We start from the raw sequence: 26,197 nt of genomic DNA, 5'->3' as shown, positions 1-26,197 counted from the left end.
AGGAGAGATGGAGGCAGCAGCTGAGTGGGTTTAGACTGAGAGAGAGAGAGAGAGAGAGAGAGAGAGAGAGAGAGAGAGAGAGAGAGAGAGAGAGGGAAGGAGAGATGAAGGCAGCAGCTGAGTGGGTTTAGACAGAGAGAGAGAGAAGGCCGTCAGGGAGCTGGAAGGTCGCTGGTTCGACCCTCACTCCGCTCCCCCAGGTGTCCCTGAGCAGGACACTAACGGCCCCTAACTCTCCCCGCGCTGCGGTGTTAGCGGCGTCCACGGCTCCTAATGGTCAGCATGCCTGGATGATGCAGAGGACGGGCTTCAGCCATGTGCACATCATTCACACCCCAACAACACAACAACTAGAGGGGAGCCGGGGACACGGCTGTTAGCCATGTCTCACCACAAACCACTGAAAGGGACAAGTAAAAGTATCAATACTGCAATGAAGAAATCCTAGAACTGGCATCAAAATGGACTTAAAGTACTCGCTGTGCACAATGTCCCATTTCAAGTTTTCAAATGAATAAAAATCGATCAAAAGAGCAGATCTCACAAGCTCACAATGTGTTGCATCGCGACGCATTGTGAGCTTGTAGATCGGCTATTTTCAGATGGCCGAAATGTGCAGTATATATTACGGATGGGACGATATGAACAATTCATATAACGATTATTGTGACAAAAGAAATCGCGATTTACAATATTATTGCGATAATCAAAATCCATTATCCTGGGGTAGAACATTTGCCAAAAAACAGCTGCTCTACAAGTTGCGACGCGTTGTGAGCTTATAGATTGGCTATTTTTTGGCAAGACATTTGACAGAGAGTGAAAAAAAGACTGTATCAAGTACGTATATTATAAGTAACCTTTACCAATTATAGAGGGTTTAAGAGGTACCCAGTTGATCCCAGTGCATGATGGAGGACGATATCACGATAAATTAAATCTCCACGATACGATTATTGTGAGTGTTTTTTATCACGATTAACGATAATATCACTTATCGTCCCATCCCTACAGTATATAGGGCTGAAGTCGCCTCGTAAACCCAGACTTTTAGGGCTGAAGTGGTTAATGTATGTTTTAATCATGATACAAAGTAACTAGTAAGTCAAGTTTTCAAATAAATGTAGTGGAGTAAAAGTACAAAATTTACCTCGGGAGATGTAGTGGAGTAGAAGTTAAAGTATTGGAAATTGGAAAGACTCAAGTAAAGTACAAAATAAATACATAAAAAAAATAAAACTGCAAGTTACATTATTATGTAACTCGCATAAACATGAAATAATGTGGTTTCTAGCACCATGTGTAACTCAGCCACATGCAGTAGCTATGAGCTATATATGATAAATATGATATGATTCCATTGAAGTGGAGCAGCGTTTCTGCTAGGATATAATGAGGCATTAAAGGGCTTTATTTGGCCTCTCTGGCACTTGAGGGGCAGAACGATCTTGCAGACAGACTGACCATGTGCAGCATAGCCTGTTGTCCTCATCTGGCACTTCATGTTTGGATTATATATACATATATATACTATTATTATTATTTATTTTCTTTGTATCTTACCACCATTAAATGGTAAATGGTGCATTTATATAGCACCTTTATCCAAGACGCTTTACATAGATTGTGCATTACATTCACCCATTCACACACACATTCATTACATTCACCCATTCACACACACATTCATTACATTCACCCATTCACACACACATTCATTACATTCACCCATTCACACACACATTCATTACATTCACCCATTCACACACACATTCATACACCGATGGCAGAGGAAACCATGCAAGGCACCAACCTGCTCACCAGGAGCAACTAGGGGTTCAGAGTCTTGCTCAAGGAGTGGACTCTTCCACACTAACTCTGAGGGAGCCCAGGATCGAACTGGGAACCTTCCGTTTGCCAAGCGGTCGCTCTACCCCTGAGCCACTGCCGACCATTCTAACTGTTCTAGATTATTTTCCTTTTACTGTACCACGTGTTTTAATCATGTGCAATAAAGTACAGGTAGAAACTCAGCAATTTCCTGTGACCCATCCATCCCACTAGCCCTAGAATGTCTCTGATTTTCGGTCGATTGATACTTTGTGTAATACCTCAAATCCAGAGCCATAGAACGGTCCCTATCCGCGGAGGTTAGCAGCGAATCTGCGCAGCACTAAAGTGCTGCGCGTTACTTGTGTACTCACCCAACAATTTATTCCTCAGCCTGGGAGAAAGATATTGTCCTGTTGTGTCATATCCCTTTGAAAGTGCTGGCTGAAAATGTGTATTTTGTCAAATATCTCCACTTATCGACGAGCCAACACGGACGACTTTCCGACCGGGCGAGGGGCCCGGAATGATTGCTGGACTGAATATATCATAACTTCTTCCTCTGGGAAGCACAAAATGACACTACAGGACAATTGACAGGTGCTTGTGATTGACGTGGGGTGACTGATCACACCACCTGTGTGATTGTGTGCCCCGTACTGTACGTTTGTGCTTCCCAAAGGAAGTTTTGATATATTCAGTCCAGCAGTCATTCCGGGCCCCTCGCCCGGTCGGAAAGTCGTCCGTGTTTGAGTCGTGGATAAGTGGAGATATTACACATTTTCAGCCAGCACTTTCAAAGGGATATGACACTACAGGACAATATCTTTCTCCCAGGCTGAGGAATAAATTATTGGGTGAGTACACTTTAGTGCCGCGCAGATTCGCTGCTAACCGCCACGGAGAGGGGCCGTTCTATGGCTCTGGATTTGAGGGATTACACGAAGTGTCAATCGACCGAAAATCAGAGACATTCTAGGGCTACCATCCCACTTGCATACTGAGGGTGCATCTAGATTTCCTTCTCAATTTTGCCACAAACTCCCAACAAGAAGGAAGAGCCAAGGACGAGCACAGTAACACTATAACTCATCACCACCATAAAAATGTCTTTCTCATCGGCACTAAAACATCCATTTTAATGTCTACCAGGCCAGATTAGATGGAGTGAGGCTATAGCGGTGTCCTGGCGGCTTCCTATAAGGGGATCCATGCTAAACAGGACATTGTGTCCAAAAATGACATTATCAAAGACGGTTATTTTCTTCAATCTATATCCTGTTAAGATGCATTCATGCTTGGCTGCACAGCTGCGTCCCGCAGGCCTCTCACTGATGGAGCTTCACTCCGTCCAATCACATCCATTCCCATCAGCATGGTGAGCCTGGGGGTACCTGTACCAGGGACGTGCTGGCCATTGGGAAAAGCGGGACAACTCCCGAACAGCCGGCCATTAGGAAAAATAAATAAATAAATTGTCGGCCTTTGTTCCATTTTGGGGGCTGGGCGGCCAACAAAGTAAATCGTCACTGTCGGGCAGAAACCTTGTATCTCCAAGTTTCAAATTTGTACATTTTTTCGCAAAGCCCTGCTTCATCATACAAGGCCATCGCACAAAAGTAGTGAAAACAGCAGATCTACAAGCACACAACGCCTCGCGGTGCGAGGCGTTGTGTGCTTGTAGATCGGCAGTGTTCACTAGTTTAAATCATTTTTTAAATGATAAATCCAAAACAAACGGTTTGGGACATACAAGGTTTCCACCCGACAACGACAAAATATAACTCATGTAATTGGCCCACTGGCTTGTCACTTGTCATGATCTGAAATGGCAAATCTTTGAGTAGCAGCAGCGCTATAGAGAGAGATCTCTCTCTATAGCGCACAATGAGGGCCTCTACAACTCTTTTTCCCGGGCTGAATCAGGGGCCCAGCGCGTCCCTGCTCGCTGCTGTCTCCTACTCTGTACCACCACTGCCGTCTCTGTGTCTTTTGTCCTTTTCCTTCAAGACTTGGCTCGGAAAAATGACAGCGCCCATTCCAATCTTTATATTCTGGAGATCATTCTGCAGTTATCTAATTGTTATAATTGCGCGTGAACTTTTTACTTATTTTGCTTCAGATACTCAGCAAGACATACAGTAGGGCTGCGACATGTTTTTCCTAAAGATTTTCACCCAAAAAAAAGTAAAAGGATTCTCCAGAACATTTTCAAAATGGTACACGTTTTTTTTCCAAAGTGCTTTACATAGATTGTGCATTACATTCACCCATTCACACACACATTCATACACCGATGGCAGAGGAGACCCTGCAAGGTACCAACCTGCTCACCGGGAGCAACTAGGGGTTCAGAGTCTTGCTCAAGGACTCTTCCACACTAACTCTGGGGGGGGAGCCCGGGATCGAACTGGGAACCTTGCGGTTCCCATTCGGCCACTCTACCGTCCACTTTGCCCCTGAGCCACTGCCTTCAAAATCTTCAAAAACCAGTAAGACTCCCTAATCGGGAGATAAGCGACCGTTGGTCGCTTATCTCCACAAAAAGTTTGTTTTACCAATTATCAAGACATACGGGCAGTTGACAGTTTGCCATGGTTACTCATTGAAGTTGAATCTCCATATATGGAGATAACCTACGCATCACACTAAGTCTGACCTCACCAGCCCATATTTGGGCATGAGCAACTTATGTCTCCATATATGGAGATATGATGACATCACACAGTCCTCAGCCGATGATGTGGCGTGATGTCATACAATACACAAACGAGCCCTACAGTATAAAGGGGCAATTCTTGCCAGGAAAGAAGCATTTCTTCGACTCAGACCTTATCGCCAGGGTTGGCTTATAGCAGCTGTCGGTAGGACCATATATGGATTCTGTTAGTGTGGATCTCCTAACAGGGCATCATCTGGGATACAATCCCTTTTATGCCCATATATGGAGATCCCTAACAGAATCCCTTTCATGCCCATATATGGAGATCCCTAACAGAATCCCTTTTATGCCCATATATGGAGATCACTAACAGCTAACAGAATCCCTTTTGTGCCCATATATGGAGATCCCTAACAGAATCCCTTTTATGCCCATATATGGAGATCCCTATCAGAATCCCTTTTATGCCCATATATGGAGATCCCTAACAGAATCCCTTTTATGCCCATATATGGAGATCCCTAACAGAATCCCTTGTATGCCCATATATGGAGATCCCTAACAGAATCCCTTTTATGCCCATATATGGAGATCCCTAACGGAATCCCTTTTATGCCCATATATTATGGAGAAGTCCCTGCTCTGAGTATCTGACATCAGTGTGATGTCACCTGTTTATGCCCATATATGGAGATCCCTGCTCTGCGTATCTGGTTGCTATGGTAAACAGTTGGTTGCTAGGGTAAAAAAACATGGTTGCTATGGTAAACAGTTGGTTGCTAGGGTAAACAGTTGGTTGCTAGGGTAAAACCATGGTTGCTAAGGTGGTTGCTAACGTACACTAACAAACCAGCAACAACAGACTGTTGCCACAGCAACGTACACAAAGGTTTGTGTACACATGTGGTGTGATGTCATACTGATGCGGAGATATGAGCAGGGCAAAAGTGTGACGTGTGACCGACGGACGGACGGACGGACGGACGGCCGGTGGAGGTTTTCATAGTAAACTGCTCCCTGACGGTCGCAATAACAACATGTCGTCACATCGCGACAATAACATATTACAGAAATGACCCCTTTTCTGCTTTAAGGGATGGGACCATATGAAAATGCCATATCACGATTAGTGTGACCAAAGAAATCGCGATAATCAAAATATCCCAACATCCATTATCCATTCCTGGGGCAGAACATTTGCCGGAAAATAGCAGATCTTGAGCTTGCTGTGAGCTTGTAGATCGGCAATTTTTTTTTGGAAAAAGGATTTGGTAGAGAGTGAAAAAAATTAAGTGTGTTATTTCCAGGTCCGTTTTACCAATGAGGGTTTAAATGGTACCGGATATGCAGCTCTGCAAATAAAAGGTGAATTGATCCCAGTGCACAACGGTGGACGATTTCACGATAAACTTAAATCTCCACGATAGGATTATCGTTAGGGCTGTCACGATATGACATTTTACATGACGATTAATTGTCACTCAAATAATTGGCGATTAACGATTTAATTGTGTTTTTGTCGTTGATAATTACATTTCTGTTTGGCTTTTAGGCTTTGAAGTTGTACATGGTAGATATGACACATAACCTAATATATACAAAGAAATTATTTACATATTTGACAACTTACTACTTAAAAAATAACTTTGATAGTGGAAATAGCCGATCTAAAAGCTCAGAACGCGTCGCGATGCGACGCGTTGTGAGCTTGTAGATCTGCTATTTCCACTATTTCGGACATTTTTAAACATTCACGATTATGACGATTATGACAAGATAATTGTGATAATGTCAAATAATCACGATTAGATGATTATGTAATAATTGTGACAGCCCTAATTATCGTGAGTGTTTTTTTTTATCCTGATAAACGATAACAACGATCTTAGTTGCCAGCTTCATCGTCTCACCCGGCCACGAATATCTCCAGGTCTCCGTCCCCGTCCACGTCGGTGACGGCCATGCCGTAGTTGAGCTGCGTGGGGTTGTTCTCGTAGTCCAGAGGCAGCACGCTGTGCGTCACCGTAGAGAACATGGGCTCTGAGCGCTGGGCCCAGCACAGGAGGGCGGGGAGGAGAGCAGACAGCACCACGCACCACAGCATCCTCACCTGCAAGGAGGAGGAAGACACAAAACAGTTGCTTAAAACGGGTACACATTATTGTGTATCATTATTTTATGCTTTAACTATTGAAAAATAGCAGATCTACAAGCTCACAGCGCGGCACCGAGTGCCGCGCTGCGAGCTTGTAGATCTGCTATTTTTGAAAAATCGTGAACATTTGAATTTTGACCCGATTCTATAAGTGTCTTTTGAATCCTTCTAAGGTTGTTTGAAAAACCTATGTTGTCAGCAATCTGGCCAGCCATCGTCAAAGAAAAGGTCCTTTTCACTTAACTGGAGCTCAGTTTGTCTGTTCTTGAGAGACTAGACTACTATGTCAGTGGTTCTCAAACCTTTTCATGTCAAGGACCCCCAAACTGATATTTATTTGGCCACGGACCCCCATCTCAAAATATCTAGTTGCAGGGACCCCCCAGAAGCAAAATTTGAGTTACAAACGTTCGCTTTAAAAATACATAAATTCAAAGATTTGCACACATTTTCACAACTTTTTCAAAAATAGCAGATCTACAAGCTTGCAGCGAGGCACTCGGTGCCGCGCTGTGAGCTTGTATATCTGCTATTTTTCACTGGTTAAAGCATTCAATAGTTCTAGGCCTAAATGGGTTAACAAGGACAACTGTAACCTAGGACAACTGTTACCCAACTTAACTGGAACAATAGTTGTACTGACTTTGAAGGACTTTTCCAGGGAGGGTTTCATGTGGAGTCTTGCTGTGTCACCCTTTCTTGTTTAAAAAAGGTGCCTTGCTCTTTTTACTGTATACTTTTTTTTTCTTTTCATACTTCTCTGTAACTTTGTAAACCTTATACTGCTGTGCTGCCTCTGGGATTTCCCTAGCCTGGCCAGCCTCATACTCTGCATAAATGGTAAATGGTAAATGGTGCATTTATATAGCGCTTTTATCCAAAGCGCTTTACAGAGATTGTGCATTACATTCACCCATTCACGCACACATTCATACACCGGTGGCGGAGGAAACCATGCAAGGCACCAACCTGCTCACCGGGAGCAATGTGGGGTTCAGAGTCTTGCCCAAGGACCCTTCGACATTAACTCAGGGGGAGCCCGGATTCGAACTGGGAACCCTTCGGGAACCCTTCGTGCTCTAATGTCGGTTTCTCTACCCCTGAGCTATGCCTGCATTCACTCACTCGTTCTTTCCCACAATATAAGTCTGGACTTTGGGCTATAGGCAGCTTGAAAAGTGGGCGGGAGTACTTGCCTTGACAGACAGAATCCTCTAACCAATCAGCGTAGCAAAACATCTCTCAGCCAATCGGAAGAACGGCAAACAAACACGTATTTTCGGCTGATGAACTCCGCTAGCGCATACTCCTGTTCCTTTTTAATTGTTGTAATTGATTCCAACTCTGAAATAACTTCACTTATTGGTTGTTTTATTGTTTCAGCATTAAATGTTGCATTGAGAGCACTAGCCATGTTGTTTTGAAAATGCTGCAGCAAGCATCTACGTCACCATCTACACATGGACCAATCAGGGGAAGCTTTTCACTTGTTGTGCGGACAGCAGTTGAAACGCAGTCACTGATTGGCCCTGATCAGAAAAAGATCAAGGCCAATTTCTCATACTCGCTGCTGCCTATCTGCTGAAGTCCAGACCTCATACTGTGGGAAGGAGGAATGAGTATGCACGCAGTATGAGGGATGGCCCGCCAGGCTAGGATTTCTCCCCTTGGGATAATAAAGGTATCTATCTGTCTTGTCTTGTCTTGTCTATCTATCTATCTATCTATCTAAAGTGCAACACACAGCCTTTACACCAAGCTGCACGTCAATGCAGCATAGTAGGGGCTGGGGCAATGTGGGCAATGTGGACAAAATCAGACACAGCGCATAGGACCAGTGGTGTAAAGTAAATAAGTACATTTACTCAAGCACTGTACTTAAGTACAATTTTGAGATATCTGAACTTTACTTGAGTTTACAATTTCCAATACTTTTACTTCTACCCCACTACATCTCAGATCCAAATATTGTACTTTTACTGTACTCTGTACTTTTACTGGTGGTACTTTTACTACCATTGTATCATCACCTGCAAGGAGGAGAAAGAGCAACACACTGCTTTTAACACCAAGCTGCAACACGTCAACGCAGCCTAGGGGCAATAGACCTTATTCACACCGCGACCATCTTGGATCACATGACTTCCTGGGATAGCAGCCTGCATTACAAACCATTGTGAACAAAGGAGCGATGGTCCCAAAATATGAGTTCTATTCAACCATTTTCTTTTGACCAAATCGACAAATGGGCAGATGACAACATCAACATCCCCAAAAGAATTAAATAGAAGGGTACATCCACAATATTCATGGTAGTTAGGTTGCAGTGTTACTCTGTACAAAGACTTGCTACAGTATCTGTGCAGACTAGTGCTTGCTCTGCCAACATATAGTTAATATTACTGTATCGTGATTTTTGCATATTAATCAGGAACAATCTAACAACAAATAGTTAATGTGATGGTGGAGCAAGCACTGCACAGATAGCAAGTCTTTGTACACAGTAAGGTTGCAACCTAACTTACCTTAAATATCGTTACCATGGATGTAATCAATGTTTAATCCTTTTGGGGATGTTGATGTTGTCATCTGCCCATTTGTCGATTTGGTAAAAAGAAATTGGTTGAATAGAACTCATATTTTGGGACCATCGCTCCATTGTTCACAATGGTTTGTAATGCAGGCTGCTATCCCAGGAAGTCATGTGATCCAAGATGGCCGTGGTGTGAATAAGGTCTATGGGGACCAGTGATGTTAAAAGTACCAATACTGCAATGTGGTGGGGTTGGCAAAAGGGCCTTTCTGTGTGGCGTTTGCATGTTCTCCCCGTGTCCCTAGGTAACCTCACAAAAACATGCAGTAATCCTGGTCTCTATACTGCCTCCCCCTGGCCAGCCGGGGGGCCTGATGGGTGGGGAAAGGAACTGGTTGGAATAACGTGTTGCACGCGCTACGTCCAACCGGGGAAGCTCCCCCCTGTCAGGTGAAAAGAAGCGACTTGGACTCCTCATGCATAGAAGGAAGCATGAGGTCAGTCCGTTGCTCTCCCCAGGTTGGCAGAGGGAGTGTAGCACCCAGGATTACATTAGATAATTGACACTAAAACGTACTCGAAGTACCAAAAGTAAAAGTACTCATTAAGCAGAATGTCCCATTTCAGGTTTTCAAATGTACAAACATCTTTTTGAAAAATCTACAAGATCGCAATGTGTCGCATCACAACGCATTGTGAGATTGTAGATCGGCTATTTTTCGAATGGCCCCAAATGAATATATGGCTGAAGTGGTTAATGTATGTTTTGTAATTGTAATCAAAATCTACAATGATTATAATTAGTGGTGTAAAAGTGGTTGAGTAAAAAGTACAATATTTGCCTCTGAGATAGTGGACTAGAAGTATTGGAAATTGAAAATACTCAAGTAAAGTACAAATACCTTTAGAGTACAGTACTTGAGTAAATGTATTTTATGTGGAAAGAAACATCACGTAGGACAAGGTCCAGGTCCTATGGCCGAAACTTTTGCGGCTTTTTTCCCACACCTTTCACTTTATGAGCATGACCAAATAAAATAAGAATACATGTCCTAGTCTCTGTGTAAGGATCATCCTTATAGTCCACTTGCCAGAATCTGAACCCTGGCATATTGAGTACACCAAGGTTTTATGTTAGAAATGTTGAGTATGGGTTCCCAGCATTTAGAAACTGCCGGATGCTAACTTGCATATGTTGAGCAATTTTCATATTTTGCATAATTCGATTTATTTAGCATAATCCCCCATAATAATGGATAATATGTCAAAAACTGATTGGCTGATTTGAACAATATTGGAGTGGTTTTGGGGGTTATTGAGAATGCTGAATCCATTTCTGACATTTTCTAAATTCAAAATGTCCGTTTTAAACCGGAAATGGCCATATACAACATAAAAAAAGTATCAAAATCACCCCACTTTAAGTTGGTATAAGGCCATTTCCGGTTTAAAACGGCCATTTTGAATTTAGAAAATGTCAGAAATGGATTCAGCATTCTCAATAACCCCCAAAACCACTCCAATATTGTTCAAATCGGCCAATCGGTTTTTGACATATTATCCATTATTATAGGGGATTATGCTAATTAAAGCTAATTATGCAAATTATGAAAATTGCTCAACATATGCAAGTTAGCATCCGACAGTTTCTACATGCTGGGGTCCCTTACTCAACATTTATAACATAAAACCTTGGTGTACTCAATATGTCCGGGTTCACAATGGGGCTCTATGGGCTGGCAAGTAGACTATTAAGGGTTTTGTGGACTGTGAGTTTTTTCCTGACAGTTTTCCGTCATGTCTTTGAGAACCGCCACGTCTGCAGTCAACCCTGAACAAAGGACAAACTGTTTACCCTGGGCTAAGTCATATATCACTATGTATTGACTAAATAGCTCAACGTCAATACTGTGGGGGCGACAACCGGTGCTTCATCAAGTCGTTAAAGGAAAATAATAGACTGCTAATGCTAACGATTGGTAATTGCGACCGAAGCTTGCAGTTAAGTATGTAAACCGGCACATCCTGTCAGTAGGCCCGCGATTCCGTAACACCTCAATGTCTATAGCTGACCTCCATGCCTATGGCTGACCTGCCCATATATGGAGTCTTACCTGCCCTTATATAGAGATCCCTGATGTCATGGACCTCCATATATGGAGCTGACCGACACTGACATCATAAACTCTACATCACCCGGATCTCCATATATGGCTATGCCTGACTCATTCTGACATCACCAGGATGACTCCCATATAATTATGTGAATGCCAATATTTATACAAGTACATGTCAGTCTAACCAATATGCCCATATCTCCATATACATGATCTCCATATATGGGTATCAGGGATCTCCATATACGGGTAACTGGTCAGAGATATATTAATAAAGGATCAAATAAAATAAAAGTCCATATATGGGTATTCCCAGATGATGCCCTGTTAGGGGAACCACACTAACAGAATCCAGACAGATGGTGCGACCTCGCCCTTCAGGGCGAGGTCGTCCGTAGGCGTCTTACTGGTGGTGCTCTAGAACAGTCATGTATGTTTAGAAAATGACATTACTTTACTGTAACTCAGCCTTTAAAACCAAGAAAAGACAAGTATGCCTTATCACGATATCACAGTATCCCAAATCCTACCTAGACAATATAGTCACATCATGTAATGATATTGATATATTATTGATGAATTGCCCTTCTATGACATTATGTCACAAAATGAACTTTTTGAGATGCTACAATACTGTAGATCTCAACAGGCTCACGCACACATGCCACGCACACGCACACACGCGCACACACACACACACACACACACACACACACACGCACACACACACACACACACACACACACACACACACACACAGGGATGGGACGATACGCGATATTATCGTTTATCGTGAAAAATCATAAAGAAACACCCATGATAATCGTATCGTGGAGATTTAATTTATCGTGATATCGTCCTCCGTCATGCACTGGGATCAATTCACCTTTTATTTGCCGAGCTGCATCTCCGGTACCACTTAAACCCTCTATAATTGGTAAAAGGTGCTTAAAATATACGCACTAACTTGATACAGTCTTTTTTTCACTCTCTATCAAATGTCTTTGCCAAAAAATAGCCGATCTACAAGCTCACAACGCGTCGCATTGCGACGCGTTGTGAGCTTGTAGATCTGCAATTTTTTGGCAAATGTTCCGCCCCAGGATAATGGATTTTGATTATCGTGATAATATCGTAAATCGCGATTTCTTTTGTTCCAATAATCGTGATAGGAACTTTTCATATCGTCCCATCCCTGCACGCGCGCACACACACACACACACACACACACACACACACACACACACACACACACACACACACACACACACACACACACACACACACACACACACACACACACACACACACACACACACACACACACACACACACACACACACACACACACACACACACACAGTTCGCTCAACTCTAAAAACGCACATCTGTTAAGAAGCTGACATACACGGCATCTGTCCCTCCCCCGCCAATGAGGCGAACTCTGATCAAACGACATCAGCACAAACTCCAGCTTGAATCCATCCTGTACTGTCCTCTTCCTAACCCAAGAAGCCCACCGTTGATTCTAACGACGCTTAACTCATACTCTGCGATCCCCGTCGAAACCGTTGATTTCCCGCTGCACCTCTCTGCGATGCCCGTCGTTCCCGGAAATTAAATTCGCTTTAATCATTATGAAACAATTAAAAGTATGATCGCTGTATATGGCCGTTTCAGAGTCTTAGGCCCGCCCCCTAACTGTATCCTGCCGTATTTCCGGTAATGACCGGATCTAGGTTTCCGTTCCTGTCCAAGGCCCCAGCGTAGCTTCCGTCCCATCTGTTTACATTGTAAACAGAGGAAGGAGCAGCACGTTCATTTCACGTCTTTTTTCACCCGTTTTTTATTTTATTTGATAGCTTTTCGATTCTTGTGCCCGCCTGGCATATGATCCGCACACATATCGTCTGCTATGTGCGCGAACGTGTCCACGTGTTACCATAGCGCACAGCTGGCTTTTTTCAATGTTTTTTCATGTAAACACTGGCGGATAAGCAGGGATACAGCGTGGCAACGGATATGTCTATTTCAATGGGGGTTTTTTTATTCGAAAGCTGTCACCGAGTCTACACGTCTACTAGATGAGTCGCGCACAGATTGTGCACGATGCGTGCACGTGCCCACGTTAAAAGGTAAGGACAATTTGGCAGCTGCTTACTACAGCTAAAAAAAAATGGCAGCAAAATTGTTAATTATCCGAAACAGAACAGTGAGCATGCGGTACAGTCCAGGGAATCACCTGGACGGTGAGCTCTGGGTTCGTATCGACAGACCGGCGGAGATGAAGCTGTGTACTGTAACACAGAGGCAATCAGTGCCAATCTGCAGGGATTGGATTGGATGAGCCAATCACACGGAGACAGGCCCGAGAAGAAGCCACATGGGCAGAAAATCCATACATGCAGCAGCAGGACAGGTCATCAGTGATGCTGGGGCCTCTACTACTGTATATACGCCTGTATGGAAGGACAGACAGCAGCACCCAGGGGTGTCACAAGGTGGGGGGGGGGGGGGAGTGGGACTGAGTTACTAGGGCCCAAGGTGGAGGGGCCTTAATTATTTTATTCTTTAGCTATTGAAAAATAGCAGATATACAAGCTCACAGCGCGGCACCGAGTGCCGCGCTGCGAGCTTGTAGATCTGCCATTTTTGAAGAGTCATGAAAATGTGTGCACGTTTTTGAATATATAATAATGTATTTTTTAAGCGAACATTTGTAACTCAAATTTTGCTTCTGGGGGGGGTCCCTGGAACTAAATATTTTGAGATGGGGGGTTCATGGCCAAATACACATTTTGGGGGTCGTCCACGTGAAAATGTTTGAGCACCACTGGCACTGACATAGAAACATAGGTTTTTAAAAAAAAAACCTTCGAAGGAACTGAAATATTCAAAGACTTGCACAAACTCAAAAATAGCAGATCTACAAGCTCGCAGCGCGGCACTCGGTGCCGCGCTGTGAGCTTGTATATCTGCTATTTTTCAATAGTTAAAGCACAAACACGAACATTCATGGTCATCAGTGATGCTGGGGCCTCTACTACTGTATACGCCTGTATGGATGGAAGGACAGCATCACCTCTATACGCAGGGGTGTCACACCAAATGATGGGCCCTGGGTACAAGGATTCACTGCGGGGCCCCCAAGAATGTTCTTCATAGGGGGAGGAGGGGGTTTAACTCGTTTAGACTGGGAACGCATTATTTTGTGCTCTAACTATTGAACTATTGAAAAAAATAGCAGATATACTTTTTCATGTGAAGGACCCCCAAAATGATATGTATTTGGCCACGGAACCCCAAAATACATATAGGCTATAAGATTTGCACACAATTTTCACGCCTTTTCAAAAATAGCAGATCTACAAGCCACAATCTACGAGCTTGTATATCTGCTATTTTTCAATAGCTAAAGTATAAAGCAATTAAAGCCCTTCCACCTTGGGGCCCCGGTAACTCAGTCCCACTTTTCCCCCCCTTGTGACGCCCCTGTCTGTACGCCTGCCTGTACAGATGGACACAACACCTCTACACGCCTGTATGGATGGACAGTAGCACCCGGGGCATCCCATCCCATCCCATCCCAGCCCAGCCCAGCCCAGCCCAGCCCAGCCCTGGGACTGGACCACAGCCAATTCTAAAGAAGGACGCACTGTCAGGGCCACAGAGGAGAGGATGGTGGCGAGAGAGAGAGAGAGAGAGAGAGGAGAGAGAGAGAGAGAGAGATGAGAGAGAGAGGAGAGAGGGAGAGGGAGAGGAGAGAGGGAGATGAGAGAGGAGAGGGAGAGAGAGAGAGGGAGAGAGGAGGGAGAGGATGGAGAGAGAGAGAGAGAGAGAGAGAGAGAGAGAGGAGAGAGAGAACAGAGAGAGAGAGAGGGGAGAGGGAGAGAGAGAGAGTGAGAGGAGAGGAGAGAGGAGAGAGAGGGAGAGCGAGAGGGAGAGAGAGGAGAAGGGAGAGAGAGAAGAGAGAGAGAGGAGAGAGAGAAGATGTGAGCCCAAGTGTGCGTCTCTGAGTGAGCAGTGAACAGTCCTCCGACTCACATTAAGGTGAACACAGGAGAATTGATCCATCGATCGGACTTTGTCAGGGGGAGAGAGAGGGCACACCGCGTGTGTGTGTGTGTGTGTGTGTGTGTGTGTGTGTGTGTGTGTGTGTGTTGTGTGTGTGTGTGTGTGTGGTGTGTGTGTGTGTGTGTGTGTGTGTGTGTGTGTGTGTGTGTGTGTGTGTGTGTGTGTGTGTGTGTTGTTGTTACCTATCTGAAGCTATCCGCCCTCTTGAACGCGGATCCTTCTTTTATACGCACTTTATCAGCTTCACATGATTAATGAATTGTTATTTATTTCTCTTATTTATATAGATTTTGTATTTATGAACTGAATCTATTTTTGTACTTTTGTATCTTTTGTATGCATTCCCACCCGTGTTGTCTGTCTATATGTATGTTCTATGTATGTTTTAAAGAGCTGCACTAAAACAAATTCCAATCAACTCTGTTGACATGGCAATAAAGTATTGAATCTTGAATCTTGTGTGTGTGTGTGTGTGTGTGTGTGTGTGTGTGTGTGTGTGTGTGTGTGTGTGTGTGTGTGTGTGTGTGTGTGTGTGTGTGTGTGTGTGTGTGTGTGTGCGTGCGTGCGTGCGTGCTGCTGTCGTGCGTGCGTGCGTGCGTGTGTGTGTGTGTGTTTGTGGGGGGGGGGGGGGGGGTTCTGGACTGAGAGAAGAGAGACATCAACACAATGAGAAAAAGAAAGCGAATGACAAAGGTCACCTTTTTTCCCTGGCTGAGTGCATTGTCACGCGTTGCACAGGGAATCGCAAAACTTTTCCACACTCACACACTCACACACACACACACACACACACACACACACACACACACTGTGGATGGCTTTTTTTACAAGCCGACAACTCGATTTGCCGAGGTGGAAAGGATTTATATAAAGGCAATCTTCGTCATATAGTGCCCGCCTTCGCCCCCATTCCCGCCCGTAATGCCGTTCGTTGAGCCATTCCCATCATCTCGCGCTTCCAAACGGGCGCTATATACTAGGCTTTCCCTTCCTCGCACACACGCGCACACACACACATGTCCAGGTGATGTATGGCACCTTAACATCTCCCTCAACAATTCAATTTGAGATAAAGCCGCATTGCTGTCGACGAAGTAATACTCTCGACCAACGAACGGCCGGGGGAGTGGGGGAACGCAACGCACGGTGGATCGCCTCCCCACCCCCTACCCCCTCTCCCCCGACACCTGCAGAAATTATGCCTGCAGAAAAAACGCCTGCCTTTCCTCTGGGGGCGGGGCGGCAGTTGGGGGGCGATAACGAACGCCACGGTCCCAGAAGAGCCTTTTAGTGAGAGGGGGGGACGCCTAGTGTCTTAGCAAGGAGGGTTAATTAAACCGTTTAGGCCTGGATTATTTTATACAGATATATGTATACGATCTGCTATTTTTGAAATGTTGTGAAAATGTGTGCCAAATCTTTGAATATATGTGTTTTTTTTAAAGCGAACATTTGTAACTCAAATATTTGCGTCCGTGGACCCTAGAACTAAATATTTTGAGATGGGGGTCCTTGGCCAAAGACATATCATTTTGGGGGTCCTTGACATGAAAAAGTTTGAGCACCACTGACATAGAAACATAGGTTTTTTCAAAAAACCTTTGAAGGATTTAGAAGACACTTATAGAATCCTGTCACACATTTTCTCGATTTAAAAAAAAAATTGCAGATCTACAAGCTCTCAGCGCGGCACTCGGTGCCGCGCTCTGTGAGCTTGTAGATCTGCTATTTTTCAAACCGTTAAAGCATACAATAATGGTTAAAGTAGGAATGTTCGTTCCCGGTCTACATGACTTAACAACACTGAGAAGCGTTAGACGAGGCCATTTCTTCCCATTAGAACAGGGATGTGGTGACAAATGAGCTCAGCGCAGTCCCAGGCAGCTTGGAGGCAGTTTTACACAGACTGCTAATACACTCCTTAGATAGGAGCCGCTAGCTATAAATAACACTCAGGGGGTGGAGGAGGGGGGGAGGAAAGTGGCGGAAGAAACTCCAAATGAGAAAAGTTAAAAGTGTGTCAGAAAGAGAATAAAAAACGACCCCCCCCCCAGAACGTGCTCCTCTACTCCGTCGTGAAGACGGACCTGATGCGCTGTCCCTGTTGCACCACGCTGCATGATGGGACCTTCCCATTATGCGGCGTGTGCAACAGGGACAGCGTAATCAAAGAGCCGCGCGATAATGAATGGAAAACAAGATGATATTATTACTGTCAGCCGCTGTTACCCAAATCAACTAGAGATGAAGAGGGGCTTTCACTGCCATAAATGGTAAATGGTAAATGGTGCATTTATATAGCGCTTTTTAACCAAAGCGCTTTACAGAGATTGTGCATTACATTCACCCATTCACGCACACATTCATACACCGGTGGCGGAGGAAACCATGCAAGGCACCAACCTACTCACCGGGAGCAATTAGGGGTTCAGAGTCTTGCCCAAGGACCCTTCGACATTAGCTCAGGGGGAGCCCCGGATTCGAACTGGGAACCTTTCGGGAACCCCTTCGTGCTCTAATAACGCCCCTGAGCTAAGCCGCCCCACTGTCAGCCGCCCCCACTGTCAGCCGCTGTAGCTGCTAACCCTTACCCAAATCAAACTAGAGATGAAGAGGGGCTTTCACTGCCATAAAATGTAAACTATTCATTTCCTAAATGTCTGTCCGCCATCCACCATCTGCAAACAATGCCCAACTGACATCACTGACTGGACTCACTACAGTGCCCATTTTTAGAGATGACATCACAGACTGGCCTGGACACGGAACACCATATATGGGCATAAAAGAGAGCCAGCCAGTCAGACGGATACAACAGGTATTGCACAACTGGACATGGATGGATGGTGACTATTCTGCCCAACAGGCACCGGTCTGGGTTCTCCAACATTACTTCTGAGACTCCTACATTCAATCCCTCATCGCTCACCCCCGATCACAGGACTAGCGTCAATAACACAGTTATTGTTCTAGTGATTCTGTGCAATCCGGAACTCGTTTTAATGAATACAGATGTATTCTCTATCCAATCTATATAATAATGTTAATCACAAGTATATCTGCAGGGTTTGGTGGCCTCCCCACTCTTCCATTGAGACTATAGCCCCATTTCCACTGTAGGGCCAACCAGAACTAGAACTTTCCAGAACCAAGAACTTTCAAGAACCTGTGAAGTTCCGGACCAAGTTCTGTTTCCATATAACCAGAACTAACCGGGGTCCGAGCAACAGCGCTGCTGGCCCCGCCCATAGGTTCCCAGAACTCAAGTTTAGTTCTACCTCAGGAGCAGGACCCTAAATAAGGTTCCAGGAACTCGTCTGGAAACCTGGCCGCACGCAATGGAAACAAAACCAGAACCAAAAAAAATAGGTTCAGGTTCCTGAAAGTTGTGGTTCCACCTTGCAGTGGAAAAGGGGCTATTGAGACCCTGGTGTCAGCCTGTCAGGTACGACCACCCTGCGGTGCTCGTTGATAAGCAGTAGCTGCCAGAAGCTCATAAGCACATGATAATATCTCCCCTGGCCATGGGATTCCGTATGGAAGACCTCCTCTCCCATGCCATGCATGAGACTAGGGGTGGGCGATATGGTGATAATTATCGTTGAGACGATACAATGTCTCCACGATATGCCTTTTCAGAGGTATCGTATATATCGTGATACAATTGAGGGAGCCTTGTAAGAAATCCTGTTTAATCGTTAATACAGAGATTCATTGCCGAAATTCAATTTAAACCTGCATTTTGGTCTAAATCAGTAGTTCTCAAACTTTAAAAATGTCAAGGTCTCCACTTAACTCTGACAGTATACAAATGAAACCAAATGGACCCGTAAGTGTCCATTTGGTTTCATTTGTATACTGTCAGAGTCACATACTTGTAAAGTTCAATTTAGACCTCCCAAAAGGAACCCAGAGTCTAGTTTTTGGTCAAGTAACTTGAAAAATAACTATAAAAACTAACGTGAAAAAGAATCGTGATAAAATCGTGTATCGTGATACAGCTTGGGAAAATATCGTGATATTGTATTTTTCCATATCGCCCACCCCTACATGAGACGCCAGTTCTGATCCAAGGTGGGACGTGAAACATAGGGAGCGCAGCTCTAATCCATAAGTAATGTGACCGCAGAACACCGTGTGTCCACCCAGGCCACACTGGAAGATAAACGGGGAAAACGAGGACGGGACAGCACCCGTACAGTAGGTCAGTGGTAGATCTGTTGGAGCACTGACCTGAGAAAAGATTAAATGGTAAATGGTGCATTTATACAGCGCCTTTATCCAAGGCGCTTTACAGAGATTGTGCATTACATTCACCCATTCACACACACACATTCATTACATTCACCCATTCATTCACACACATTCATACACCGATGGTGGAGGAAACCATGCAAGGCACCAACCTGCTCACCAGGAGCAACTAGGGGGTTCAGAGTCTTGCTCAAGGACTCTGCGACACTAACTCTGGGGGAGCCTGGGGATCGAACTGGGAACCCTTCAGGAACCCTCCGTGATCTAATGCCGGTTTCTCTACCCCTGAGCCACTGCCGCCCCAAAGCTTAGCTGATCAAAACCATTCATTGCAGTGTTGAGCTGCAATATGAGCTGCTATAAGACGCTAGTTTTTCCTGAACCAAAAGATCTCAAAATCCAAAAAGAAATCATTAAAGTCATATGTCTTCACTATACTCTATGTACAGTATGTATGTTCTTCTTGGCAATGTAAAAGACAAAAGTTATCACAAGACAACAACAATAACTATAATTGCACCTAAAGCTGATTTGACTTTCCCCGGCCGGGACGGGGAGATCAGCCTGTTCCTAAAACTGCTCCCGAAAAACAGCAGAGCACCGGAGATTGGAGCGTCGGTTCCGGGAATGAATGTTTGTTTTCAGGCCGAGAGATGTTTTTTCGATTGGGTTATTTATGCTGGCATAAAGAGGCTATTACCACAGTGTGCAACATCAGCATGTGCTTTCTGGAGCGTTCAACGCCCGACTCTGTGATCAAGATAAGACTCACTGCGACAAAGAGAACCAGAGGAAAAGCTTCTTCACTTTCACAACACGCTTTTTCCAGAACCCTTTTCCCTGTGAAGGACGCCCTCACTGCAGCGCACACACACACACACACACACACACACACACACACACACACACACACACACACACACACACACACACACACACACACACACACACACACACACACACACACACACACACACACACACACACACACACACACACATCGCCTCATCTACTTCCCAGTAAAACACTTGTCACCACTGAGTACACAGTTATTGTAGTGTTTGTCATTGAACAGTGAAGTGCCGGTAGAAAGTTAAACCGGTTTGGTTTAACTTTTGCTTTGCAATAAGACAGTCAGTCGCATACTGTAGGCATAGTCATGTGATCTATTGTGTATATGTACTGTAAGTGTACTGGACACAGCCGTGTACTAGGATACAGTAGTGTGTACACACACACACAAACACACACACACACACACACACACACACACACACACACACACACACATACACACACACATACACACACACATACACACACACACACACACACACACACACACACACACACACACACACACACACACACACACACACACGCGCGCGCGCGTGCACGAGCGTTGCGTGCGCAACTACAGTAAACTATTACTGCAGCCCCATTGAGTTATACTCAGCAATATAGTCCATCTATACTCCTAAAGCCTAATAGCATTCAGTTCAATTCCCACTATAATGCATGAGTTCATCCATTCAAGTCGTTTGCCACAGCAGTGAACATCAGCAGGCTGACAATGCAACGATTCAAATCCTTCATTATTACAACACTGTCTGATCACAAGTATGATTTACACTATTTGTTCAATGTTCAATGTGGAACATGCATGGGAAAGGTTTCCTTGCATTATTAATCTAGAATGGTACACAGCCAATAATCACCATGATTTCATATGTTAAGTGTTAACCTTTTTGTTTGCATTGGGTCATTATACGTTTTTACCAGATTATACTATTATAGCAGAAATCAAGTGCATGAATGAATCAACCCATGTCACAAGATAAACTAATACATTACACAGTAGCCACAATGGCCATGTATTCAAATGAAATAAAGTGGTTTCAAGAAAGAAAGAAAGAAAGAAAGAAAGAAAGAAAGAAAGAAAATGTTTGTTTTTTTTTTGCAATAGCTTTTAGGTTTTTTAGCTTTTCTCTTTTCCATGGACATCAGCAAATATTCGTTCAGGAATCCAGCAGACAACATGCAAGTTATTTTAGACTCCAAAAACACCAACTATAATCCGATCCAATTCCAAAACTATGGTAATACGCTTGCAAATGTATTCGGGTCGTGCACGATGAGTATGAAATAGACGGGCATACACGCACGCGCACACACACACCCACACGCACAAAAAAAGTTTCTGTGGGCGCCCTGCAGCGCGCACGCCGCGCAGTCTACTGTCCCAACAAATGTCCCATATCAGGACCACGGAGAGCGCAGCATCAAAGACACGCACCGTAGTGGTCCGCGGACCACCAGTGGTCCCTGAGGGGAGTTGGTAACCAAATGAACCCTTACAGATCTTTAACTCTCGAGAGCGTAAAATGAAACCAAATGGACCCGTACGGCCGTGTCCATTTGGTTTCATGTTACGCTCTCAAGTCAAGAGTTCAATTATTGTTAAACATCGGAATGACTTAATTCACCCGAAGTCTACACAATTAGAGAATGTAGAAGAATTGTTCTTTAGATCAACATTTGCCTGTTATCTCTCCAACGGTACCAACATCAATACAGCATGGAATTGTGGACAATTATCTTTATCCAACGAACACATTCGAAGTTTGGAGTCTGAGAGAGCCATCTCAAATGGTGGTCCGCGCGGCTCAAATGCCAAAAATAAATAATGGTCCTTGACATGAAAAAGGCTGACAACCACAGTTGTATAGTATAGAGTAGCCTACTCACTGGCAATAAGATCCTCCACATTCGCACTAAATCCTTCCAGCGGTCCAGAGAAGGCAGCAGCGGCAGAGGTAGACTGGGAAAGGTTCGTGCGTAATGCGCGTAAAGTGCGTGTATTGTATTGTAACAGCCTAGTGTCAGATCTCTTGGGGTTTGGCACTTCTTCTTGTTTAAGTCCCTTTTACACAACTTCTTCCCCAAAAGATTCTGCTGCTTTATGAAATCGTTGTTGTGTAAAGGCTCGTGGCCAATCAGCGCGCGGCGCCGTGAATATTTTAGGAGAGCACGTGGCCAATGGCAGAGCGGCGGGGCAGAGCGGTGGGCGTCTCCTAACGGGGTGTGTGATTTGAATATTACATGAGGGGGCAGCTGCGACGAGATGAGATGCAGACTCAGGGGCGTCACAAGGGGTAGGAAAGTGGGACTGAGTTACTAGGGCCCAAGGTGGAGGGGCCCTAATTATATTATACTTTAGCTATTGAAAAATAGCAGATATACAAGCTCACAGCGCGGCACCGCGTGCCGCGCTGCGAGCTTGTAGATCTGCTATTTTTTAAAAGTTGTGAAAATGTGTGAAAATCTTTGAATATAATGTATTTTTTAAGCGAACATTTCTAACTCAAATTTTGCTTCTGGGGGGGTCCCTGGAACTAAATATTTTGAGATGGGGGTCCGTGGCCAAATACATATCATCTTGGGGGTCCTTGACATAGGTTTCTCGCTATTTTCAAACATTTTGCACTTTTACTTTTGGTAATCTAAGTACATTTTGATGCCAATACTTTCATACTTTTACTCAAGTGCATTTTGGATTATGAACTTTTACTTGTAATGGAGTATTTCTACATTGCAGTATTGATACATTTACTCAAGTAAAACATACCGGTATGAGTACTTTTTCCACCACTGATTTTCTGTACATCTCAGAGGAAAATATTTATACTTTTAGTCCACTACATTTTATTTAAAAACTTGTGTTACTATACGTTGTAGATTTGGATCATTATTACAAAACATGCATCGGGCCATTTGAAAATAGCCGATCTACAAGCTGGGTAGCTTGAGCTTGTAGATCTGCTATTTTCAAAAGATTGTTTTAATACAATCTATACATATTAAAACTCGTGAAATTGCACAATCTGCACAATGAGTCATTTAATTTGTACTTTAAGTATATTTTATACATTTTGAATTCCAGACATTTTCTTGTAAGAGTACAGTAGTCACACCAAAGTATGCTTGCCAGCTGCGACCTAGACAACCTCATCCTAGACTTTTGCAACAATGCTCTACAGCACAACAAGCAACCTGAAATATGGTCTCTGTCTAACATCATCCCGGTGCCTAAAGCTGGGGACCTCTCAAAGCCAGACAACTACAGAGGCATCAGCCTGACATGTATCACTGCTAAGGTCTTCAACCGAATGATACTGAACAGGATACGGCATGCCATCGACCCTCACCTGAGAGAGAACCAAAATGGTTTTCGAGAGGAGAGAACAACCGTAGCACAGATCCTGGCATTAAGGAGATTAATAGAGGAGGTGAAAAAGGACAACCTAGCAGCTGTACTGTGCTTCATTGACTTCAAAAAGGCTTTTGATTCTATCCACAGAAGCAAGATGGTGAAGATCCTTGAGGCCTACAATGTCCCTCCCAACATTCTCCGGGCTATCGAGACCATGTACGCAAGAACAAGGGCCAGAGTGGTGACCCCGGATGGCAGCAGTGAGGTGTTTGACATCCGAGCTGGTGTAATGCAAGGAGACACCCTAGCCCCCTACCTCTTCATCATAGTTCTAGATTATGCGCTCAGGAAAGCCATAGGTGGACGAGAACAAGAGCTTGGCTTCACACTAACACCAAGGAGGTCAAGGCGGCATCCCGCAGTAGTTCTGACAGACCTGGACTATGCGGACGACATCAGCCTGCTCTCCGACAGCATGGAACAAGCACAAGAACTCCTGAACAGGGTGGAGATAGAGTGTGCCAAAGTTGGTCTCAGGCTAAATGCTAAGAAAACTGAGGTTATCACCTATAACCTACCTGATCACTCACCTCTGACAACAACAGAAGGAGCTGTGTTGAAGGAAGTCAAGGACTTCAAGTACCTGGGCGCATGGGTCGACTCAACTGAGAAAGACCTTAAAGTAAGGAAGGCACTCGCTTGGAGGGCCCTGAACGGCATGAACAGTGTATGGAACTCCAACCTCCCCCGCCAAATCAAACTCAGCTTCTTCTTCGCAACAGTGGAGTCTGTTCTCCTATATGGCAGTGAATGCTGGACCCTGAAGCCAACCCTGCAGAAGTCTCTAAATGGGTGCTACACTAGAATGTTGCGTGCAGTACTCAACATCAACAGGAGTGCACATGTTACCAACGAGAACCTGTATGAGGGTATACCAAGGGTAAGCGAGAAAATTGCCACCAGAAGAATGAGACTAGCAGGACACTGCCAAAGACACCAGGAGCTTCCAGCCAGCAAATTGGTACTGTGGGAGCCAACACATGGGCACCGGTCGCGAGGACGTCCCACAAAAACATACGTGGACGTACTCAAGGAAGACGTAGGGACACAGAACACCAATGAGCTGGCCAGATGTATGGAGAACCGAGATGACTGGAAACAACGATGGAGGGCTCGTCTGAGGACGACCTAGATAGATGATAAGCAGATTCTGCCAATGCATTTCAAAGGAGAAGATTTTTTGAGAAATCTGCCATTTGAGGATTTCTCCAAAAACACTTTACACCAGGGGTCTTCAATGTTTTCAGGCCAAGGACCCCTTAGTTGAGAGAGAGAGATGAAGCAGGGACCCCCACAACCTGTTCATAGATTCCATATAGTTTCATTGTTTGACAGCACAATCATCAGTGTATTTTGGATTCATGTCAATTTGTGTTTTCAGATATTTAACCACTTGAACCGTCAATACTTCTCGACCTCTACACCAAACCTCTTTGCCGAAAATAGCCGATCTACAAGCTCACAACGCCTCGCAGCACAAGGCGTTGTGAGCTTGTAGATCTGCTATTGTTGGCTAAAGTTCTGGTTAAGAATCTGTCTAAAAAGAAGATTTTCATTGTTTTCTTTCTATCACACAAAGATTTGGAGGCCCGCCTGTAGTAACTCTGAGGACCCCCTATAGGGGTCCCGGACCCCTTGTTGAAGACCCTTGCTCTACACTGCAGTATACGTTTACTTTAAGTACTTTTTTCCCACCACTGGGATGCAGTGATCTCTGTGTTGGTTCACTCAGCGTGGGACGGACGCTCTACCCTGACACCATGTGCACCAGACAGTCCCATCCCGCTGCGTCCCGTGGACAACGTGTTGCCCCCGCTATTTATACGTGATTGATGTTGTATCCTTAGCTCTGGTTATCATGTTGTTTTAAATCACAGCAGTTTGTAGGGTAGTAAGTCAAACAGAGGCTGCATTCCACTGCCACAGTATTATTCTTTTTGGAGCGGTGCAAACCGCTTCCCACGTTTGACTTAGTGTGTAGTTATTTCCCTATGTATGTAGCCTCTGTATGCAGACTCCCTAATCGGGAGATAAGCGTCCGTCAGGTCGCATGTAAAAATCGGCCTGATGGTGGCTCTAAATGAGACAGATCCATGTTGATGAACATGACTGCAGACATACTGTGTGCCGTTTTGCGTGATTTTAGGGCAAAATCTGTAGGAGCAGTGTCCAAAAATGTGTTTGAATTTTTTTTCCTGATGGTGGCGCTAAATGGGACAGATGCATGTTGACGACATGACTCTAGACATACTGTGATCAATCAATCAAAAGCTATAAAATTATGTTAAATTCAATACCT

General features: G+C 44.5%; 1 protein-coding gene across 1 annotated transcript in view; it reads right to left on the bottom strand.

Annotated features, from left to right (window-relative positions):
- The window catches only part of LOC308296776 (cartilage acidic protein 1-like), a gene marked incomplete at both ends in the record, with an annotated part of 104,331 nt that overhangs the window by 69,079 nt on the left and 9,055 nt on the right, over nucleotides 1–26,197 (bottom strand). The window contains 2 exons of the mRNA XM_080740102.1: nucleotides 6,403–6,602; nucleotides 20,326–20,396. Of these exons, the coding sequence (XP_080596228.1) occupies nucleotides 6,403–6,602; nucleotides 20,326–20,396 (271 nt within the window). The remainder of the gene's footprint in view (nucleotides 1–6,402; nucleotides 6,603–20,325; nucleotides 20,397–26,197) is intronic.

The sequence above is a fragment of the Nannobrachium achirus genome, assembly GCF_963921795.1.
Source record: "Nannobrachium achirus genome assembly, chromosome: 13".
In the NCBI taxonomy this organism is placed as follows: domain Eukaryota; kingdom Metazoa; phylum Chordata; class Actinopteri; order Myctophiformes; family Myctophidae; genus Nannobrachium; species Nannobrachium achirus.
The sequence above is the reverse complement of the archived record's forward strand: the minus strand, read 5'-3'. Positions and strand labels throughout refer to the sequence as shown.